The following is a 16,797-nucleotide window of genomic DNA, read 5'->3' on the forward strand; positions in this document are numbered from 1 at the left end:
ATGGTTTGTGCCTTATAAGACTTTAGAACCAGCGGGGACTTCATACATTCTATTATTTAGAGATTTGTCCCGGGTCGGCAAACCACAGCCCCATGCCTGTCTCCTGCAGGCTGTTGTTTTTTTGTTTTTTAGCATGTAAACACTCCATTTTTAAAAATCGTGGTAAAATATACCTAGTGCTAAATGCGTATTAACTGTTTTCCAGTGTGCAGTGCGGCGGCATTGGCATTAAGTACATTCACACGTTTGTGCAACCATTGCTGCCATCTGTCTCCAGAGCCTCCTCATCTCCCTCCTGTAATCTGTTTTTATAAATAAAGTTTTATTGGAATCCAGCCACACTCATGAGTAGTGTTTACAACTGCTTTTAGGCTACAGAGGCAGAGCTGAGTAGTTGCAACAGAGACCCCACGGTCTGCAAAGTCTAAAACACTTACTGTCTGATCCTTTCCAGAAAAAGTTTGCCGGTCCTCAATTTAGTCAGACTCCATCTTACACTTGGAAAAGACCCAAGGAAATTAAATGGGCTGCCCTTGGCACATACAACAAATAGGTGAAATTTCCAGGTCTGGAACTTTGTTAGTTTCTAGAATTGGGGTGGGGGCTTTTTCTGTGCAGTCCCTGGATTGCACCATGTAAGGCCACACTCATGCGTGCAGGAACCAGCCACTGCGGTCCCCTTAATTGTGTGGCATTCATTGCCAGCACAGCTGTGCTCACTACGATGGATATGCGGTTAAACCCATTTCAACAAGTGTTTTGAAAATCTGGCTCTTCTAGAAATGAGCACTGTCACCCTCAGTCCTTTTGGTTTCAGATATTTCTTGCAGCTGTATATTTTGACATTTGTGAGAAGTGCCACTGCCCTCTTCAGGCCCGCCCTTATTAATGCTGCCTTGCCCTCCCTGTCTCCGCAGTCCCATCATGGAAGCTTTCGGCAATGCGAAGACCGTGTACAACAACAACTCTAGTCGCTTTGGGAAGTTTGTTCAGCTGAACATCTGTCAGAAAGGAAATATTCAGGGCGGGAGAATTGTAGATTGTATCCTCTTTCATTTATTTTTTATCTATAGTATTTGATTGTCTAAGTGGAAACTGTTGTAATTAGAAGGATCGAAAAAGAATGTGAAACATTTCTTTCTGTGGTTCTCTAGTGAATTTAGAGCGGTTAGTTATTGCTCTGATGTTAGTATACTTGACCTATTAATTTTTCTATGAGCTGGACATGGTGCATATGCCTATAGTTCCAGCTGCTTGGTAGGCTGAGGCAGAAGGATTGCTTGAGCCCAGGAGTTAGAGGCCAGCCTGAGCAACTCAACAAGGCCCTGTCTCTTAAAAAAATAAAATAATTTTTTTTTTTTTTGAGACGGAGTTTCACTCTCGTTACCCAGGCTGGAGTGCAATGGCGCAATCTCGGCTCACCGCAGCCTCCGCCTTCTGGGTTCAGGCAATTCTCCTGCCTTAGCCTCCTGAGTAGCTGGGATTACAGGCACGTGCCACTATGCCCAACTGATTTTTTGTATTTTTAGTAGAGACGGGGTTTCACCATGTTGACCAGGATGGTCTCAATCTCTTGACCTTGTGATCTACCCGCCTCGGCCTCCCAACGTGCTGGGATTACAGGCATGAGCCACCGTGCCCGGCCCAAAATAATTTTTTAAGATTATTCTGTGTGGCTGGGCTTGGTGGCTCACACCTATAATTCCAGCACTGTGGGAGGCCGAGGGGGTCAGATCACTTGAGGTCAGGAGTTCAAGGCCAGCCCAGCCAACATGGTGAAACCCCGTCTCTACTAAAAACACAAAAATTAGCTAGGTGCGGTGGCATGCGCCTGTAATCCCAGCTACTCAGGAGGCTGGGGCAAAATTGCTTGAACCTGGAGGGGCAGAGGTTGCAATGAGTGGAGATTGCGTCACTGCACTCCAGCCTGGGTGACAGAGCAAGACTCCGTCGTAAAAAAAAAAAAAAAAAAAAAAAATTATTCTGTGAAATAAAGAACCATACTTGTTTTGTAAATCTCTGATATAATTTCCATAATCTGAAACATTGAATTCATCATTAAACATTTGGTATTTGTTTGAAATTGACTATGTCAGTTAGTTCAGTACCTGACAGGATGCCATGTATCAGGCCTAGAACTGGATTTAGATGAAATCGTCTATGTTTTGTTTGCTTGTCTGTTGGCATTGGAAGTTTCTGTGTCAAAGGAACAGGGAGCTGTAATTATTAGTGTAGCAAAGGATAGAAAATGAAAGAATGGTTGAGGATGGCACGGCTTTGTTTTGTTCCTTGACTTGCCATTGCTTTTCACATGAAGATTTATTAGAAAAAGTAAGTAAACTTGATTTAATCCACATTTTCTTTCATAATAACAATTTTCAGAAATTATTGTTTGTGTGAATTAAGCAGAGGAAACATCTCTGAATATAAATCTGATTTATCTCCCCAGAACCGAGTAGTAAGGCAAAATCCCGGGGAAAGGAATTATCACATATTTTATGCACTGCTGGCAGGGCTGGAACATGAAGAAAGAGGTAAGTGGGATAGCAGCCGGGTAAAACTGACTAGCAACTCATCTTCCATTTAAATAGATGTCAGTCAGTGAGAAGACATCTGTTTTAATGCTGACATTCCACCAGTAGCAATGAAATTTACATTATGCAAACACCAAAAGGATGCTGAATTTACAGTAGAGAGAAATAATAGAGGGAGAAAAATATCAATAGAGAAACCTTGAATTTTTTTTTTTTGACACTTGGTACTTTTTTTTTTGAGACGGAGTTTCACTCTTGTTACCCAGGCTGGAGTGCAATGGCGCGATCTTGGCTCACCGCAGCCTCCACCTCCTGGGTTCAGGCAATTCTCCTGCCTCAGCCTCCCGAGTAGCTGGGACTACAGGCACGCGCCACCACGCCCAGCTAATTTTTGAATTTTTAGTAGAGACGGGGTTTCACCATGTTGACCAGGATGGTCTCGATCTCTTGACCTCGTGATCCACCCGCCTCGGCCTCCCAAAGTGCTGGGATTACAGGCGTGAGCCACCGCGCCCGGCCGACTTGGTACATTTTTAATGTAAAGGACATTTATGGAAAAAGACATAACATTTTACTTTTCAACTGCCCTGAATAAAGTTAATTTATAAATAGTTGATTTTTGGGCGGGTGTGGTTGGCTCACACCTGTAATCCCAGTACTTTGAGAAGCCAAGGCAGATGGATCACTGGAGGTCAGGAGTTTGAGACCAGCCTGGCCAACATGGTAAAACCCTGTCTCTGCTAAAAACACAAAATTAGCCAGGTGTGGTGGCATGTACCCGTAATCCCAGCTACTCAGGAGGCTGAGGCAGGAGAATCAGTTGAACCTGGGAGGCAGAAGACTATGCCACTGCCCTCCAGCCTGGGTGACGGAGTTAGGCTCCATGTCAAAAAAGAAGAAGAAAAAAAAAGATTTTTAAGAGAAAACAATAAAAGAGGATCCTCATCAGTTGTTCTTTCAGTAACATGTTTTAATCATCTCATTTAGTTTCACTAATTGTTTTCTATTTTACCTAGATGATAATTAAGAAAGAACTTTATTATCTTTATGGGGGACTGTTAGGAGCAGAGAATTTTATATATATATATACTTTTAAAAAAGTCAGAGTGAAAACTCTGAATTTCGTCTTGTCCTGGACAACTGTGACGTAGTATTTTTCTTTGTCTTTCTGTAGAAGAATTTTATTTATCTATGCCGGAGAACTACCACTACTTGAATCAGTCTGGATGTGTAGAAGACAAGACAATCAGTGACCAGGCATCCTTTAGGGAAGTTATTGTAAGTTACTTTTAAATTGTTTCCCTATTAAGAGTGACAGATTTCATTTTCTGTTTCAAAATAGCTTTTAAAATAGAAATAGAAGTAATTACATTTGGACCAGTGGGTGAGAATAGGTATCTCCTTCTTGTTCCAAATCATAATAAATACTGCCTTCCAGGCAGAAAGGAATTTGAGGAATCTGCTTTCTTTAGAAGGTAAGCGAGCGTCCGTGTCATTCAAGGCAGATGGGCGGCTGACTTGGGACAGTGTGTTCAGAAAGAGTACCCTCCGCCCCTAAAAAAAAACCCAGATCATGGGCTTCACTTTGGAGCCAGCAGATCCTCTATTTTGGTGCTTACAAGAAAGATTTCTTTGAAAAACAGATTCTGTAGCTAAAAACAAATCTGCCAACCATTCACCCAGGTGACTGTTGTAGAATTTTGTTCCTTAGTTCAGCTAAAACCTGGGTTCTTGTCACACGACCAGGAAAACATAGGCACACGTACACATTGAAGGGTGAGTAGATGAGGATTTTATTGGGCGAAAGGAAATAAAGAAAAACTCTTAGCAAAGCAAGAGGGGTTCCTGCTAACCAGCCGCCACCTCACAGATTGATTCCCAGGTCACTACAGGAGCGGAAGAGAGCAGGCTTCTCTTCCCCCATGGAAGACTTCCCCGTGGCCCCACCCACTTCCCCCAGTGTGCAGGTCAGGCTGATTCCCAGGTCACTACAGGAGCAGAAGAGAGCAGGTATTTCTACCCCCTGGCCCCACCCACTTCTCCCAGTGCACTTGTCAGGCTCCAGTCCACTGTGGGCTTGCCCAGATAAGCCCTGGGCAGGTTTCCTCATGGAGACAAAAGCATCTGATGTAAACACTCTTGGGACGATCGGAGATTCTCCAGGGACCCCATTTTATCTGCCTAAGCATTTGGCTGTCTCACTGTTAAGGTATCATCCAGTCCTCGTGGCCTGTGATAACCATTTCCGGTTGCATGAACAGTAGACATCTTGACTCTGCATTGCGGCATGCCACAGTCTCTTGCAAGGGCTTTGTTGCAGGGTGTCTGCATTTAAGAAGCCCGGTCATGGAGCATTACGAATGGCCCCACTCGATCCGAGTGTGGCCAGGAAATTTCATCATTGTGATCTTAAGTCCTTTCCCAGGGCCCTTACTAGAACAGTTAGGTGCAATGCACCTGGAATCGAGACATTATCATTCTAATCATCACAAATGCAGCTGACATTTAGCAGCACTTACTGTTACAAACTTTAGGTGGAGTTAACTTTCTAATCATTCTCAACAACCCCGAGTGTAGGAAGTATGGTTGTCTCCATTCTAACGTTCAGAGAAGTTGGTGACCAGCCCAACCTTACCCAGTACCTGATGGAGCCCGTATCCATACACTGTCTAACTCCGAATCACAAACACTAAAGCAGGTACTGTCTGCTTTCAGTGTACCTCGCATTCCTCCTCATAGGCTGCAGCTGGAAGACTAACAGCTCATCGTTCCATATTTCCTTTCATTCTCGTAGATTATTTGTTAGAACTGACTGTGGAATGAAATCAAAGTATATAACAAATGGATATAAATCACGCATGATTTCGCCATGGCTAACATATGTCCCTTAAGTTAAAAATGAAATTCCAGGCCTGGCACGGTGGCTCATGCCTGAAATCCCAGCACTTTGGGAGGCAGAGGCGGGAGGACCACTTGAGGTCGGGAGTTTAAGACCACCCTGACCAACATGGAGAAACCCCTTCTCTACTGAAAATACAAAATTAGCTGAGTGTGGTGGCGCATGCCTGTAGTCCCAGCTACTTGAGAGGCTGAGGCAGGAGAAACACTTGAACCCGGGAGGTGGAAGTTGCAGTGAGCCAAGATTGTGCCATTGCACTCCAGCCTGGGCAACAAGAGGGAAACTCTATCTCAAAAAAAAAAAAAAAAAAAAAAAAAAAAAAAAAAAAAAAAAAAAAAAAAAATTAATAAATGAAAATGAAATTCCAAACAGAATGGGCTATAATACATGATTGTTTTCCCATCTGCCTCCCTATTAAAGATGACATAATCTGCCATTTATAATGCAGAGTGGTTCCCCGAGACATGTCTCCTTTCTTTTAACGTGTTAACAAAAAACCTCCCGCAGACCCCTTTCGGCGTCTGCCGGAGGAGGTATGGGATTTGGCCTTGAACAGTAGGTTTTATGAAGTATTTTTCTAAGTTTTAATTTTAATTTTATTTTGCCTTCTAGACCTCTCACTACTCAAACCTTCTTCCATCGCCATTCGTTTATTACCGCCCTTGCTGAAAAGATGATGTTTAGAATACATTCTCATTCTCATTTTTGAGGAGCAGGGCAAAAAGAAAGACTTGTCTCCATGTTTTTTCCTATTTTGTTTATTTCTTGTTTCTTTCTTGAAGTAAAGAATAATCGTGATAAAAGAATTCAGACAAGATGGCTGGTTATCCACGAGGCAGTGTCACTGCAGGTCCCATCACCTGTGAGCTCGCTTGCTGGCCACTAGGGAGTCCTTGGAGGTGGCAGCACCCTTGTCCTGGGAAGGCCCTGAGAAATCAGAGAATCTGGTGGTGTCACTCTGTGTTCTTTCGGGACATCATTTTCAGCTTTAGAACTGTCCTTTTTGTCAGCTACAAGTAAACTTTTGGAACTTGACTTCCCTTCAGTGATTGCTAGCTTTTATTGCTAAATTGAAGTAATAGGTTTTGGCATTTGAAATTTGGTTTTATGACAAAAGGGTATGTCAGTCATCTGGAAAGGAAGAGAAATGTATACATGAAATTGACATAATGAACATAACTAACACATTTATTCTAGCTAATAGATTATACTTATAGAAGATATTTATAGATCCTTAAATATCTAATTTGCAATTACTTTTTAGTGTTAGTCTAGCTGGTGTATCCGTGAAAACTTAGCTGATGTTTACTAACATCACACACATGACATTTTTGCTGTAATAAAATGTAAGTGTCATTATCAATACCAGTGGGCCTGTCTCATGCCGCACTCTGCAGCCAAGAGTGACACAGACATGGTTAACAAATGGCACTCACTACTCCTGGCTGAGGTTGATTTTTAAACATTCGGCATCTTTGAATACCTGCCGTGTGCCAGGCACTGTTTTAGACACCAGGGAGACTGCAGTGTACAAATCAGATAGAGTCCCTGTCTTCTGCTGGAGAAATCAGATAGCATGCCTGCCTTCTGCTGGAGAAATGATAAGGACTGAAACTGACATCACACTTGTGTTTTATGGAGTTCATCTTGTTCCACAAAGCTCCATTTCCCACAGGCCGTGGAACCAAAGGAAGGAAAGAGACCACGTTTTTTTATATAAGCAAAGTTTTCTATGTTATTAAATGTAATTTATGTAATAAATTTGGGGCTCAAGGATAATTTGTTCACAGAATGTGTTACAGTGTAAGTGGAGAGAAATGGTTTATGTGAATCACATGTGAAAAGATCACTTTTGATGTTCATTTTTAGCTACTAAAAAAGAAAAAAGAAAATCAGCTGAGCATTGTGGTTCATACCTGTAATCCTAGTACTTTGGGAGGCTGAGGTGGACGGATCACTTGAGCCCAGGAATTTGAGACCAGCGAGGCAACCTGGTGAAACCCCATCTCTTAAAAAAAAATACCCAAATGGTCAAGCATGGTGACTCATGCCTGTAATCCCAGCACTTTGGGAGACTGAGGCAGGCAGATCACCTGAGGTCAGGAGTTCGAGACCAGCCTGGCCAACATGGTGAAACCTCGTCTCTGCTAAAAATAAAAAAGTTAGCCAGGTGTGGTGGCATGTGCTGGTAACCTTAGCTACTAGGGAGGCTGAGGCAGGAGAACTGCTTGAACCCAGGAGGTGGAGGTTGAAGTGAACTGAGATCACTCTGTTGCACTCTAGCCTGGGCGACAGAGCAAGACTCTGTCAAAAAAATTAAATAAATAAACAAAATAGCCTGGCATGGTGTTGTACCTGTAGTCTCAGCCACCTTGGAGGTGTAAGGATTGCCTGAGCCCAGGAAGGCCGAGGCTTCAGTGAACCATGATTGTGCCTTTGCACTCCAGCCTGGATGACAGAGTAAGACCCTATCTCAAAAGCAAAATCAAACAAAAAACCATGTTTCTTTTTACCAACTTTAATGTTAGTGTATTCTGGCAATAGGACCTTTTTAAGAATTTTGCTTATTTCATTGAGAATTTGCCTTATTTATTTTTAAAATGTATCATCGGCTACAATAAACGTTACTATAAAAAAGTATCCATGAGATATTCTGAGCAGCTTGCAGAGAGACCTAGTTTTTCCTGGGGCAGAGGCAATGAACTGATGCTAAACTTCCTAGCCATTTCTTATACAGCCCTTCAAATTGCACCTCGAAGTGTTAGGTCAGGCTGAAAAGCTATTCCAAGTCAGTAGTAACAACTAGTTTATTTTATTGCCTGCATTTGGCCCACCCGGATAGTGGCTGATGAAATGTGTATGAAGTAACAGGAGTCTTTGCTGAGTGATCATCTGTTTATTCTTTTACTCCACAAATATTGAATGTTTACAACATGCCTGGCACTGATCAGCACTGGGTTTTCCTGACTGCATGGGCCTTCTTGGGTATATCAGTGGGATTTGAATGGTGTACGACCTTGTGTGTGCATGTGTAAATTTATTCATCATGAGTCAGATTTTACTAAAATTTAAAGGACCAACTTTATACTTTAATTTTGCAAAACTTGGAAATGTCAGTCTCTTTCAGTGTTGGAAAACTTGGGTGGTCAGCCAATTTTATATTATAACGTATTTTTAAAATAACATATTACTCAATACAATATAACATTATGTTATAAATTATTATTGAGTTACTTATTTGTAATTTATTGTGCCCAAAATAGCCTCCCTGTCACCCTTTCAGACATACGATTTGTTGACTTCGTCTGAGATTGCTTTTTTTTTGAGACTGAGTTTCACTCGTGTTGCCCAGGCTGGAGTAGTACAATGGTGCGATCTCAGCTCACCGAAACCTCTGCCTCCTGGGTTCAAGCGATTCTCCTGCCTCAGCCTCGGAGTAGCTGGGATTACAGGCATGCACTACCATGCCAAGCTAATTTTGTATTTTTAGTAGAGACGGGGTTTCTCCATGTTGGTCAGGCTGGTCTCAAACTCCTGACCTCAGGTGATCTGCCGCCTCAGCCTCCTAAAGTGCTGGGCTTAGAGGCATGAGCCATCTTGCCCAGCCGGCTTCTTCCGAGATTCTTCGGAGGTACCTTAGCCTTCTCTGATGGTGACACTCCTTTTCTCCCTTTGTTTCCAGTGTGACAAGCTGAGCTCCTTTTGGGCATGATGATTGGGATTCTACCATGTATTTGTCACCCCTCCTCCCACACATTCCCATTCACAAGCATCAATTTTTTTGTGTGCTGAATCATACTGAGAATTTCCCATTTTTTTTTTAAGTTGTAAGGCCTAGTGTTGAAATATTAAAATAAGTATAGTAAGCCTTAAAGTGGCTACTGTTGTCACAAGGGTGAAGATTGCTTACTGAAACAGATTGGAAATAGGAGAGTAAGAAACAATAAATAGAGACTCTTGCCCTCAGTTTTAGCATACATGTCTGCATTGGTGAGAACTGCTTGTAGACATTAATTTACCCCATGTTATGAGGAATGCAGTTGCCACTTAACCACGGCACTACTAACTGCTTACCCAGTCACTTAGAGTTAGACTTGAAAGCAAAGAAGTCCACACATTTATTAATATAGTAAGCACATTTATTTTTTTCGTTTGCTTAAATATGTTTTTATACAACCTTTGTATGTTTTTTTAGAACTTAACCAAGAATTTTTATTTATGGGGTATGTGTCAATATTTTTTCTTTGGCAGTTAGAAATTTTCCACTACTTATTTCACTTTTTTTTTTTTTTTTTGAAACAGGGTCCCACTCTGTTGCTCAGGCTGGAGCACACTGGTGCGATCATGGCTTGCTGCACCCTTGAACTCCTGGGCTCAAGGGATCCTCCTGCCTCGGCCTCCCAAGTAGCTAGGAGTACAGGTGTATGGCAGCATGCTAGGCAAATTTTTATATTTTTTAAGAAATGGAGTTCTTGCTATGTTGCCCAGCTAGAAAATGTTTATATGTTAGTTATGAATATGTCTTGTCATATATGAAGAAAACTCTAATCATAGAAAGGGAAAAATTTAACTCTTGTACAATGTAGGTGCTTTTTGTTATTTTGCTCATAGCTGATATGGTTTTTAACACAATTTTAAAAGTCTTGAGAATAAATTATTTTGCATTTCCTAACCGTATTTCTTTGCTTTTTCCTTTTAGAAAAAGTCACTGATAAATATCTTTAAATTTGAATAATTATTTTCTCATAGACTTTTTTTTATTGATAAGGACTTGATCAGTAGTTCTTATTCTTTGTGTTGGTTTCTGTTTGTATGCATGAAATGATTGCCTTCCCACCTTTAAGTAAGCCGTGGTATTTTAATTTTTATAATCAACTTCATTGAGATATAATGAACACATAATAAAATGTGCCCATTTAAAGTATATGTGCTGGCCAAATGAGGTGGCTCACGCCTGCAATCTCAGCATTTTGGGAGGCTGAGGTGGGTGGATCACGTGGTCAACAGATCAAGACCATCCTGGCCAACATAGTGAAACCCTGTCTCTACTAAAAATGCAAAAAAAAAAAATTAGCTGGGCGTGGTGGCGCGTGCCTATAGGCCCAGCTACTCGGGAGGCTGAGGCGGGAGAATCACTTGAATCTGGGAGATGGAGGTTGCAGTGAGCTGAGATGGCGCCAACCACACTCTAGCCTGGGCCACACAGCGAGACTCTGTCTAAAAAAACCAAAAAACAAAAAAAAAGTATACATTGCAATGAATTTTGAATTTACACACCCATTTACCCACAACCATGATCGAGATAAAAGGGAATCTTACACCCCAAAAGTTTCTCTGCCCCTTCCCAGGCAATCTTAACCCTTCACACCTGGCCCTAGGAAACTACTGATTTAGTTCTTCCAGTGTATGGTTATCTTCTCTAGAGTCCCATGTAACTAAAATACACGCTATGTATTCTCCTGTGTCTAGCTTCCTCCAGCCATCCACGTGGCCCGTAGCACTAGTAATTGCTTTCTTTGGTATTCCATTGACTAGACAGCGGTTTGTTTATCCATTCACCCATTGATTGTCTCATTTTTTCGTTGTAAAAATATTGGCAGCAGCATTAAAAAGACGTGCTAGAATAGAATGTTCCTGAGCCTGCCAGCACTGTAAACTCACAGTTAACCCTTAACAGTAACTATGGGAAATATTTTCAATTTTGTCAATTTTCTTCCCAGCCTGAATTTTAAAAATAATTATGGGTACAAAATAGCTTTTTTGCTTTTTTATAGAAAGCTACAGTAAATATAACTGTGTCTCCATATAATGTGCATACTTTTCTTTAAAAAGTATACAATAGGCTGGGTGCAGTGGTTTGTGCCTGTAATCCCAGTACTTTGGGAGACCGAGGTAAGCAGATCACCTGAGGTCAGGAGTTCGAGACCAGCCTGGCCAACATGGAGAAACCCCGTCTTTACTCAAAATACAAAATTAGCTGGGCATGGCGGTGCGTGCCTATAATCCCGCTGCTCGGGAGGCTGAGACAAGAGAATTGCTTGAACCTGGGGGCGGAGGCATCGGTGGGCTGAGATCATGCCACTGCACTCCAGCCTGGGCAACAAGAGTGAAACTCCATCTCAAAAAAAAAAAAAGTAAACAATATTTATATAACTTACTATATTTAACTTGTCTAATCGTAGAATAATTAGAATTATTTTTTTTTCTCTCAAAGTGTTAGTAAGGTAACAATGGTGGTGAATATTTTCTAAAGGTTTTTTTCCTGCTCTTGAAATTTTCCTTGAAACAAATTTTTAGCATTGAAATTATGGGAGATTATATAGATTTCTTTTTTTATGCCTTTATAAAGTAATAGAGTTGGGTGGATAATAATAAGCTCCTCACTGGGTACGGTGGCTTATGCCTGTAATCCCAGCAATTTGGGAGACCTAGGTACGCAGATTGCTTGTGCCCAGGAATTTGAGACTGGCCTGGGCAACATGGCAAAACCCCATCTCTCCTAAAAGTACAAAAAATTAGACAGGTGTGGTGGTTTCCACCTGTTACCCCACCTACTGAGGAGGCTGAGGTGGGAGAATCACCTGAACCTGGGAGGTTGAGGCTGCAGTGAGCCGTGATCACCCACTGCACTCCAGCATAGGTGATGGGAGTGACACCCTATATCAAAATAATAATAGTAATCAATAATAGTAGTAAGTTCCTAGATTTGGGTCAGTTGGGCCAGACTGAATTTTGCTTGTGCAACCCTGAGAAAGTTATTTTTCTTCTCTGAATCTTTGTTGTTTTTTTTCTCAGATATGAAAATTCTAATATTACATACGTATTATATACATAGGACAATTCTGTCAGATAATCATGTTGTTCTTCCGAAAAGATTATACTAATTTATAGCACTAACAAGCAGTATATAAATGTCTCTTTCCTGCCAATCTTTATCATTCCAAAATTTCTTGCTAATTTGACAGAACTGATCTCATATTTACCTTAATTTGTACATGTTCGATTTCTGGGAAGGAAAACAGTACTCTGGATATGCATTTCTCCCTATTTTTGTTGTTCATGTATATTTCAGTGGAGCTTTTCATTCCTTCCCCCTCCATTATTTGCCTTTTTTTTCTGCCATTATTGCTTTTTCTTTATAAAGAAATTAATCTTGGCTAGGTGCAGTGGCTCATGCCTGTAATCCCAGCGCTTTAGGAGGCTGAGGTGGGCAGATCACCTGAGGTCAGGAGTTTGAGACTAGCCTGGCCAACATGGTGAGACCTCATGTCTACTAAAAATACAAAAATTACCCGGTGTGGTGGTTCATGCCTGTAATTCCAGCTACTCAGGAGGCTGAAGCAGGAGAATTGCATGAACCCTGGAGGCATAGGGTGCGGTGAGCCGAGATCGTGCACCACTGTACACCAGGCTGGGCAAAACAGCGAGACTCCATCTCAAAAAAGAAATGGAACTTTTCACAGTGTTAAATCTCCAGTTGTTTCCTTTTGCAATTTCTGTTGCTTCAGAGCGGTGCATGGGTTCCTTCCCACTCTTCCGTGGTCCTTGTGTGGGTCCAAGTTCTTTTTGTAGGTCATTTTCATCCCTATTGCCAACAAATCTGCCCCTGGGTTTGTGTGTATGTGTGTGTGGTTTTCTTTTCCTTTTTAGTAGCTTTTTTTTTTTTTTTAGTTTTTTTTTTTTTTTTTTTGGTCATAAGAATGCAGCTCCTCAGTCACAATAGAAAATGAGCAAATCTTAGACATGATTCAGAAAACACCTGGCTTCAGTTGTTGAGATACTTCTTGGTAACAAATTCCTGTAAGTGCTTATTTATTTTTATTTTTTCCCAAACAGCATTGTGTTAATTTCCATGTAGCATCCTGAAGCCAAGATAAGACCTTAAAAAATCCTTTGGAGAAATTAAAAATAGAGATGTGATGACTGTCCAAGGAAGACAGGTCCAGATCTATTTAGATTTTCCATCAACATTTATTTAATTTTTTTTTTAAGAGCCAAGGTCTTAACTCTGTCACCCAGGCTGGAGTACACATGTGATCATAGCTCACTGTAACCTTGAACTCTTGAGCTCATGCAATACTCCTGCCTCAGCCACCAGGAGCTGGGATTACAGGTATGCACCAACACACCTGGCTAATTTTTTAAAACTCTTGGCTAGGCATGGTGGCTCGTGCCTGGAGTTCTAGCACTTTGGAAGGCTGGAATTACATAAAAGAAGGAAGATAAAGAACTACAGCATGGGAGGATTGCTTGAGGCCAGGAGTTCGAGACCAGCCTGGACAACATAGTGAGACCCTCATCTCTACAAACAAAATGAAACAAAACAAAAACCCCTCTGCAAGTATTCCCTCTCCACCTTTTTGCATCTAAAGAAGAACTCATTTTTCATTACGTTCTGTTAGCTGTACAGAAAACTATTTCTTTCTTTCTTTCTTTTTTTTTTTTTTTTTTCTGAGACAGAGTCTTGCTCTGTCGCACAGCCTGGAGTGCATTGGCACAATCTCTGCTCACTGCAATCTCCACCTCCCGGGTTCAAGTGATTCTCCTACCTCAGCTTCCTGAGTAGCTGGGACTACAGGCGCATGCCAACATGCCAGGCTAATTTTTGCGTTTTTAGTAGAGATGGGGTTTCACCATGTTGACTGGGATGGTCTCGATCTCCTGACCTCGTGATCCACCTACCTCAGCCTCCCAAAGTGCTGGGATTACAGGCATGAGCCACCGAGCCCAGCCTAGAAAACTATTTTTTTTATTGTCGTCATGACTGCAACTCCCTGAGGTAATTCTTTTGTACCATATGTAGGAGGCTTATATGTAAGGCAGAGACTGATGATGATTGATCATTGATCATCTCTGAGTGTTCTGTAGTTCTTTATCTTCCTTCTTTTATGTGTACTGTGTAAAGTCTTCATCATCTTAAAAGTGAGTGGTTATGGGCTGGGCGTGGTGGCTCATGCCTGTAATCCCAGCACTTTAGGAGGCCAAGGTGGGCAGATCAGTTGAGTTCAGGAGTTCGAGACCAGCATGACCAATATGGTGAAACCCCCGCTCTACTAAAAATGCAAAAAAAAAGTTAGCTGGGCTTTGTGGCATGCTCCTGTAATCCCAGCTACTCGGGAGGCTGAGGCATGAGAAGCGCCTGAACCCAGAAGGCAGAGGTTACAGTGAGCCAAAAATCATGCCACTGTACTCCAGCCTGGGTGACAGAGCGAGACCCTGTCTCAAAAAAAAAAAAAAAAAAAAAAAAGTGAGTGGTTATGCATCTATTTTTTGTTTCCTTGGCTTTTATTTTTTTGGTTGTTTGCTTTTTTGTTTTCTTCTGAGATGAAGTCTCACTCTGTTGCCCAAGCTGGAATACAGTGGTGCGATCTCAGCTCACTGCAACTTCCACCTCCTGGGTTCAAGTGATTCTCCTGCCTTAGCCTCCCAAGTAGCTGGGACTACAGGCGCAACCATGCCTGACTGATTTTTGTATTTGTAGTAGAGGTGGGGTCTCACTGTGTTGGCCAGGCTGATCTTGACCTCCTGACCTCATGATCCACTGCTTCCGTCTTCCACAGTGCTGGGATTACAGGTGTGAGCCACCGTGCCTGGTCTGTTTCCTTGCCTTTTGAATAACACCTGGTCATTTTATATTGTCAGGGGTGTTCTACATTTTCTTCAGTGCAAAAAAACAACATAAAATTAAATGCGTTTATTTTCTTCTAGACGGCAATGGACGTGATGCAGTTCAGCAAGGAAGAAGTTCGGGAAGTGTTGAGGCTGCTCGCGGGTATACTGCATCTTGGGAACATAGAATTTATCACTGCTGGTGGGGCGCAGGTTTCCTTCAAAACAGGTAAGATTATGTCTGCCTGCCCTCCTCCCTCCCTTTGTTCCTTGTTTGTTCCTCACAGGAAACTTAAACCTAAATTATTGACTATCTGGCCTTTTAGAGAGAAAATTCTGGCCAGGCACTATGGCTCTTGCCTGTAACCCCAGCACTTTGGGAGGTGAAGGTGGGCAGATTGCTTGAGCCCACAAGTTCAAGACTAGCCAGGGCAATAAAGCCAAACCCCATCTCTACTAAAAATACAAAAATTAGCCAGGCATGATGGCGTGCCCCTGTAATCTCACCTGCTCAGGAGGCTGAGGTTGGAGGATCACCTGAGCCCCCGAAAGTCGAGGCTGCAATGAGCTGAGATGACGTCACTTCACTCCAGTCTGGGTGACAGTAAGATCGTGGCTCAAAAAAAAAAAAAAAGAGAGAGAGAAAATGTTCTGACTCCTTTAATAGAGATCTACAGAATGTTAGCTATATCAGATACGAAGCATCAGTTAAGAAAGTCTCAGAGTGTATGAAAAGTTACTAGTGAATTGGGATAGCAGCTGTGTTCTCTTTCTTACAAAGAAAGAGGGAGAATGAGTCAAATACATGGAAATGTGAGCAACCAGGAATCGACATAGGAAAGTGTTGAGAGTCAGGTGGCATAGTCCTGCTGAGTGCCGGCATGGTAGAATGGTTAAGACCCTTTGTTTTGCCAGCCAGGATGATGGGTTCATAACCCTCCCCTGCCTCATGCTGTTTCCTGTGTTATTTATCCCCTGACCACTCGTGACTTCTCACCTGTACAGTGTCTCAGAGATTTGCTGTCAAGATAAAATGAGTTAGCTGGGTGCAGTAGCTCACGCTTGTAATCCCAACACTTTGGGAAGCCAGGGTGGGTGGATCACAAGGTCAGGCGTTTGAGACCAGCATGGGCAAAATGCTGAAACCCCATCTCTACTAAAAATACAAAAATTAGCTGGGCATGGTGGTGGGTGCCTGTAGTCCCAGCTACTCAGGAGGCTGAGGCAGGAGAATTGCTTAAACCCGGGAGGCGGAGGTTGCGGTGAGCCAACATAGCACCACTGCACTCCAGCCTGGGTGACAGAGCAACACTCCGTTTAAAAAAAAAAAAAAAAAATCAGTTAATAAACATAGCTATGTCTGTTGTCATTTTGCTAGAGTGATTTATGTATTTAATTTTTAAAACTTTTCTGATGGAAGCAATAGGTGAGGTCATGGAAGCTGGAAATTGGATGAGTTCAGGTTCAGAATGGTTCTAGAGAAGCCTAGTACTGCGGGTCAGTAATTCTCAAATGTCTAGTTCCACCTGGCACCTCTTAATAAAATTCTCAAAAATCATAGAACCCGAGAGCTTTGTTTATGTGGGATGTATCTGTTGATGTTTACCACATTAAAAGTTAAAACTTTTCCTGTAATCCCAGCACTTTGGGAGGCAGAGGCGGGTGGATCACGAGGTCAAGAGATCGAGACCATCCTGGTCAACATGGTGAAACCCCGTCTCTACTAAAAATACAAAACATTAGCTGGGCATGGTG

At 42.1% G+C, this 16,797-nt stretch overlaps 1 protein-coding gene across 2 annotated transcripts in view; it reads left to right on the forward strand.

Moving 5' to 3' along the window:
• MYO10 (myosin X) overlaps positions 1-16,797 on the forward strand; it is a 276,172-nt gene that overhangs the window by 145,709 nt on the left and 113,666 nt on the right. For both annotated transcript variants that reach the window (XM_017524655.2, XM_037737124.1), the window contains exons 6-10: positions 918-1,042; positions 2,318-2,331; positions 2,450-2,534; positions 3,709-3,812; positions 15,142-15,271. In XM_017524655.2, the coding sequence (XP_017380144.1) occupies positions 918-1,042; positions 2,318-2,331; positions 2,450-2,534; positions 3,709-3,812; positions 15,142-15,271 (458 nt within the window). The remainder of the gene's footprint in view (positions 1-917; positions 1,043-2,317; positions 2,332-2,449; positions 2,535-3,708; positions 3,813-15,141; positions 15,272-16,797) is intronic.

Source organism: Cebus imitator, unplaced genomic scaffold (genome assembly GCF_001604975.1).
Source record: "Cebus imitator isolate Cc_AM_T3 unplaced genomic scaffold, Cebus_imitator-1.0 Scaffold35, whole genome shotgun sequence".
Taxonomy (NCBI): Eukaryota; Metazoa; Chordata; class Mammalia; order Primates; family Cebidae; genus Cebus; species Cebus imitator.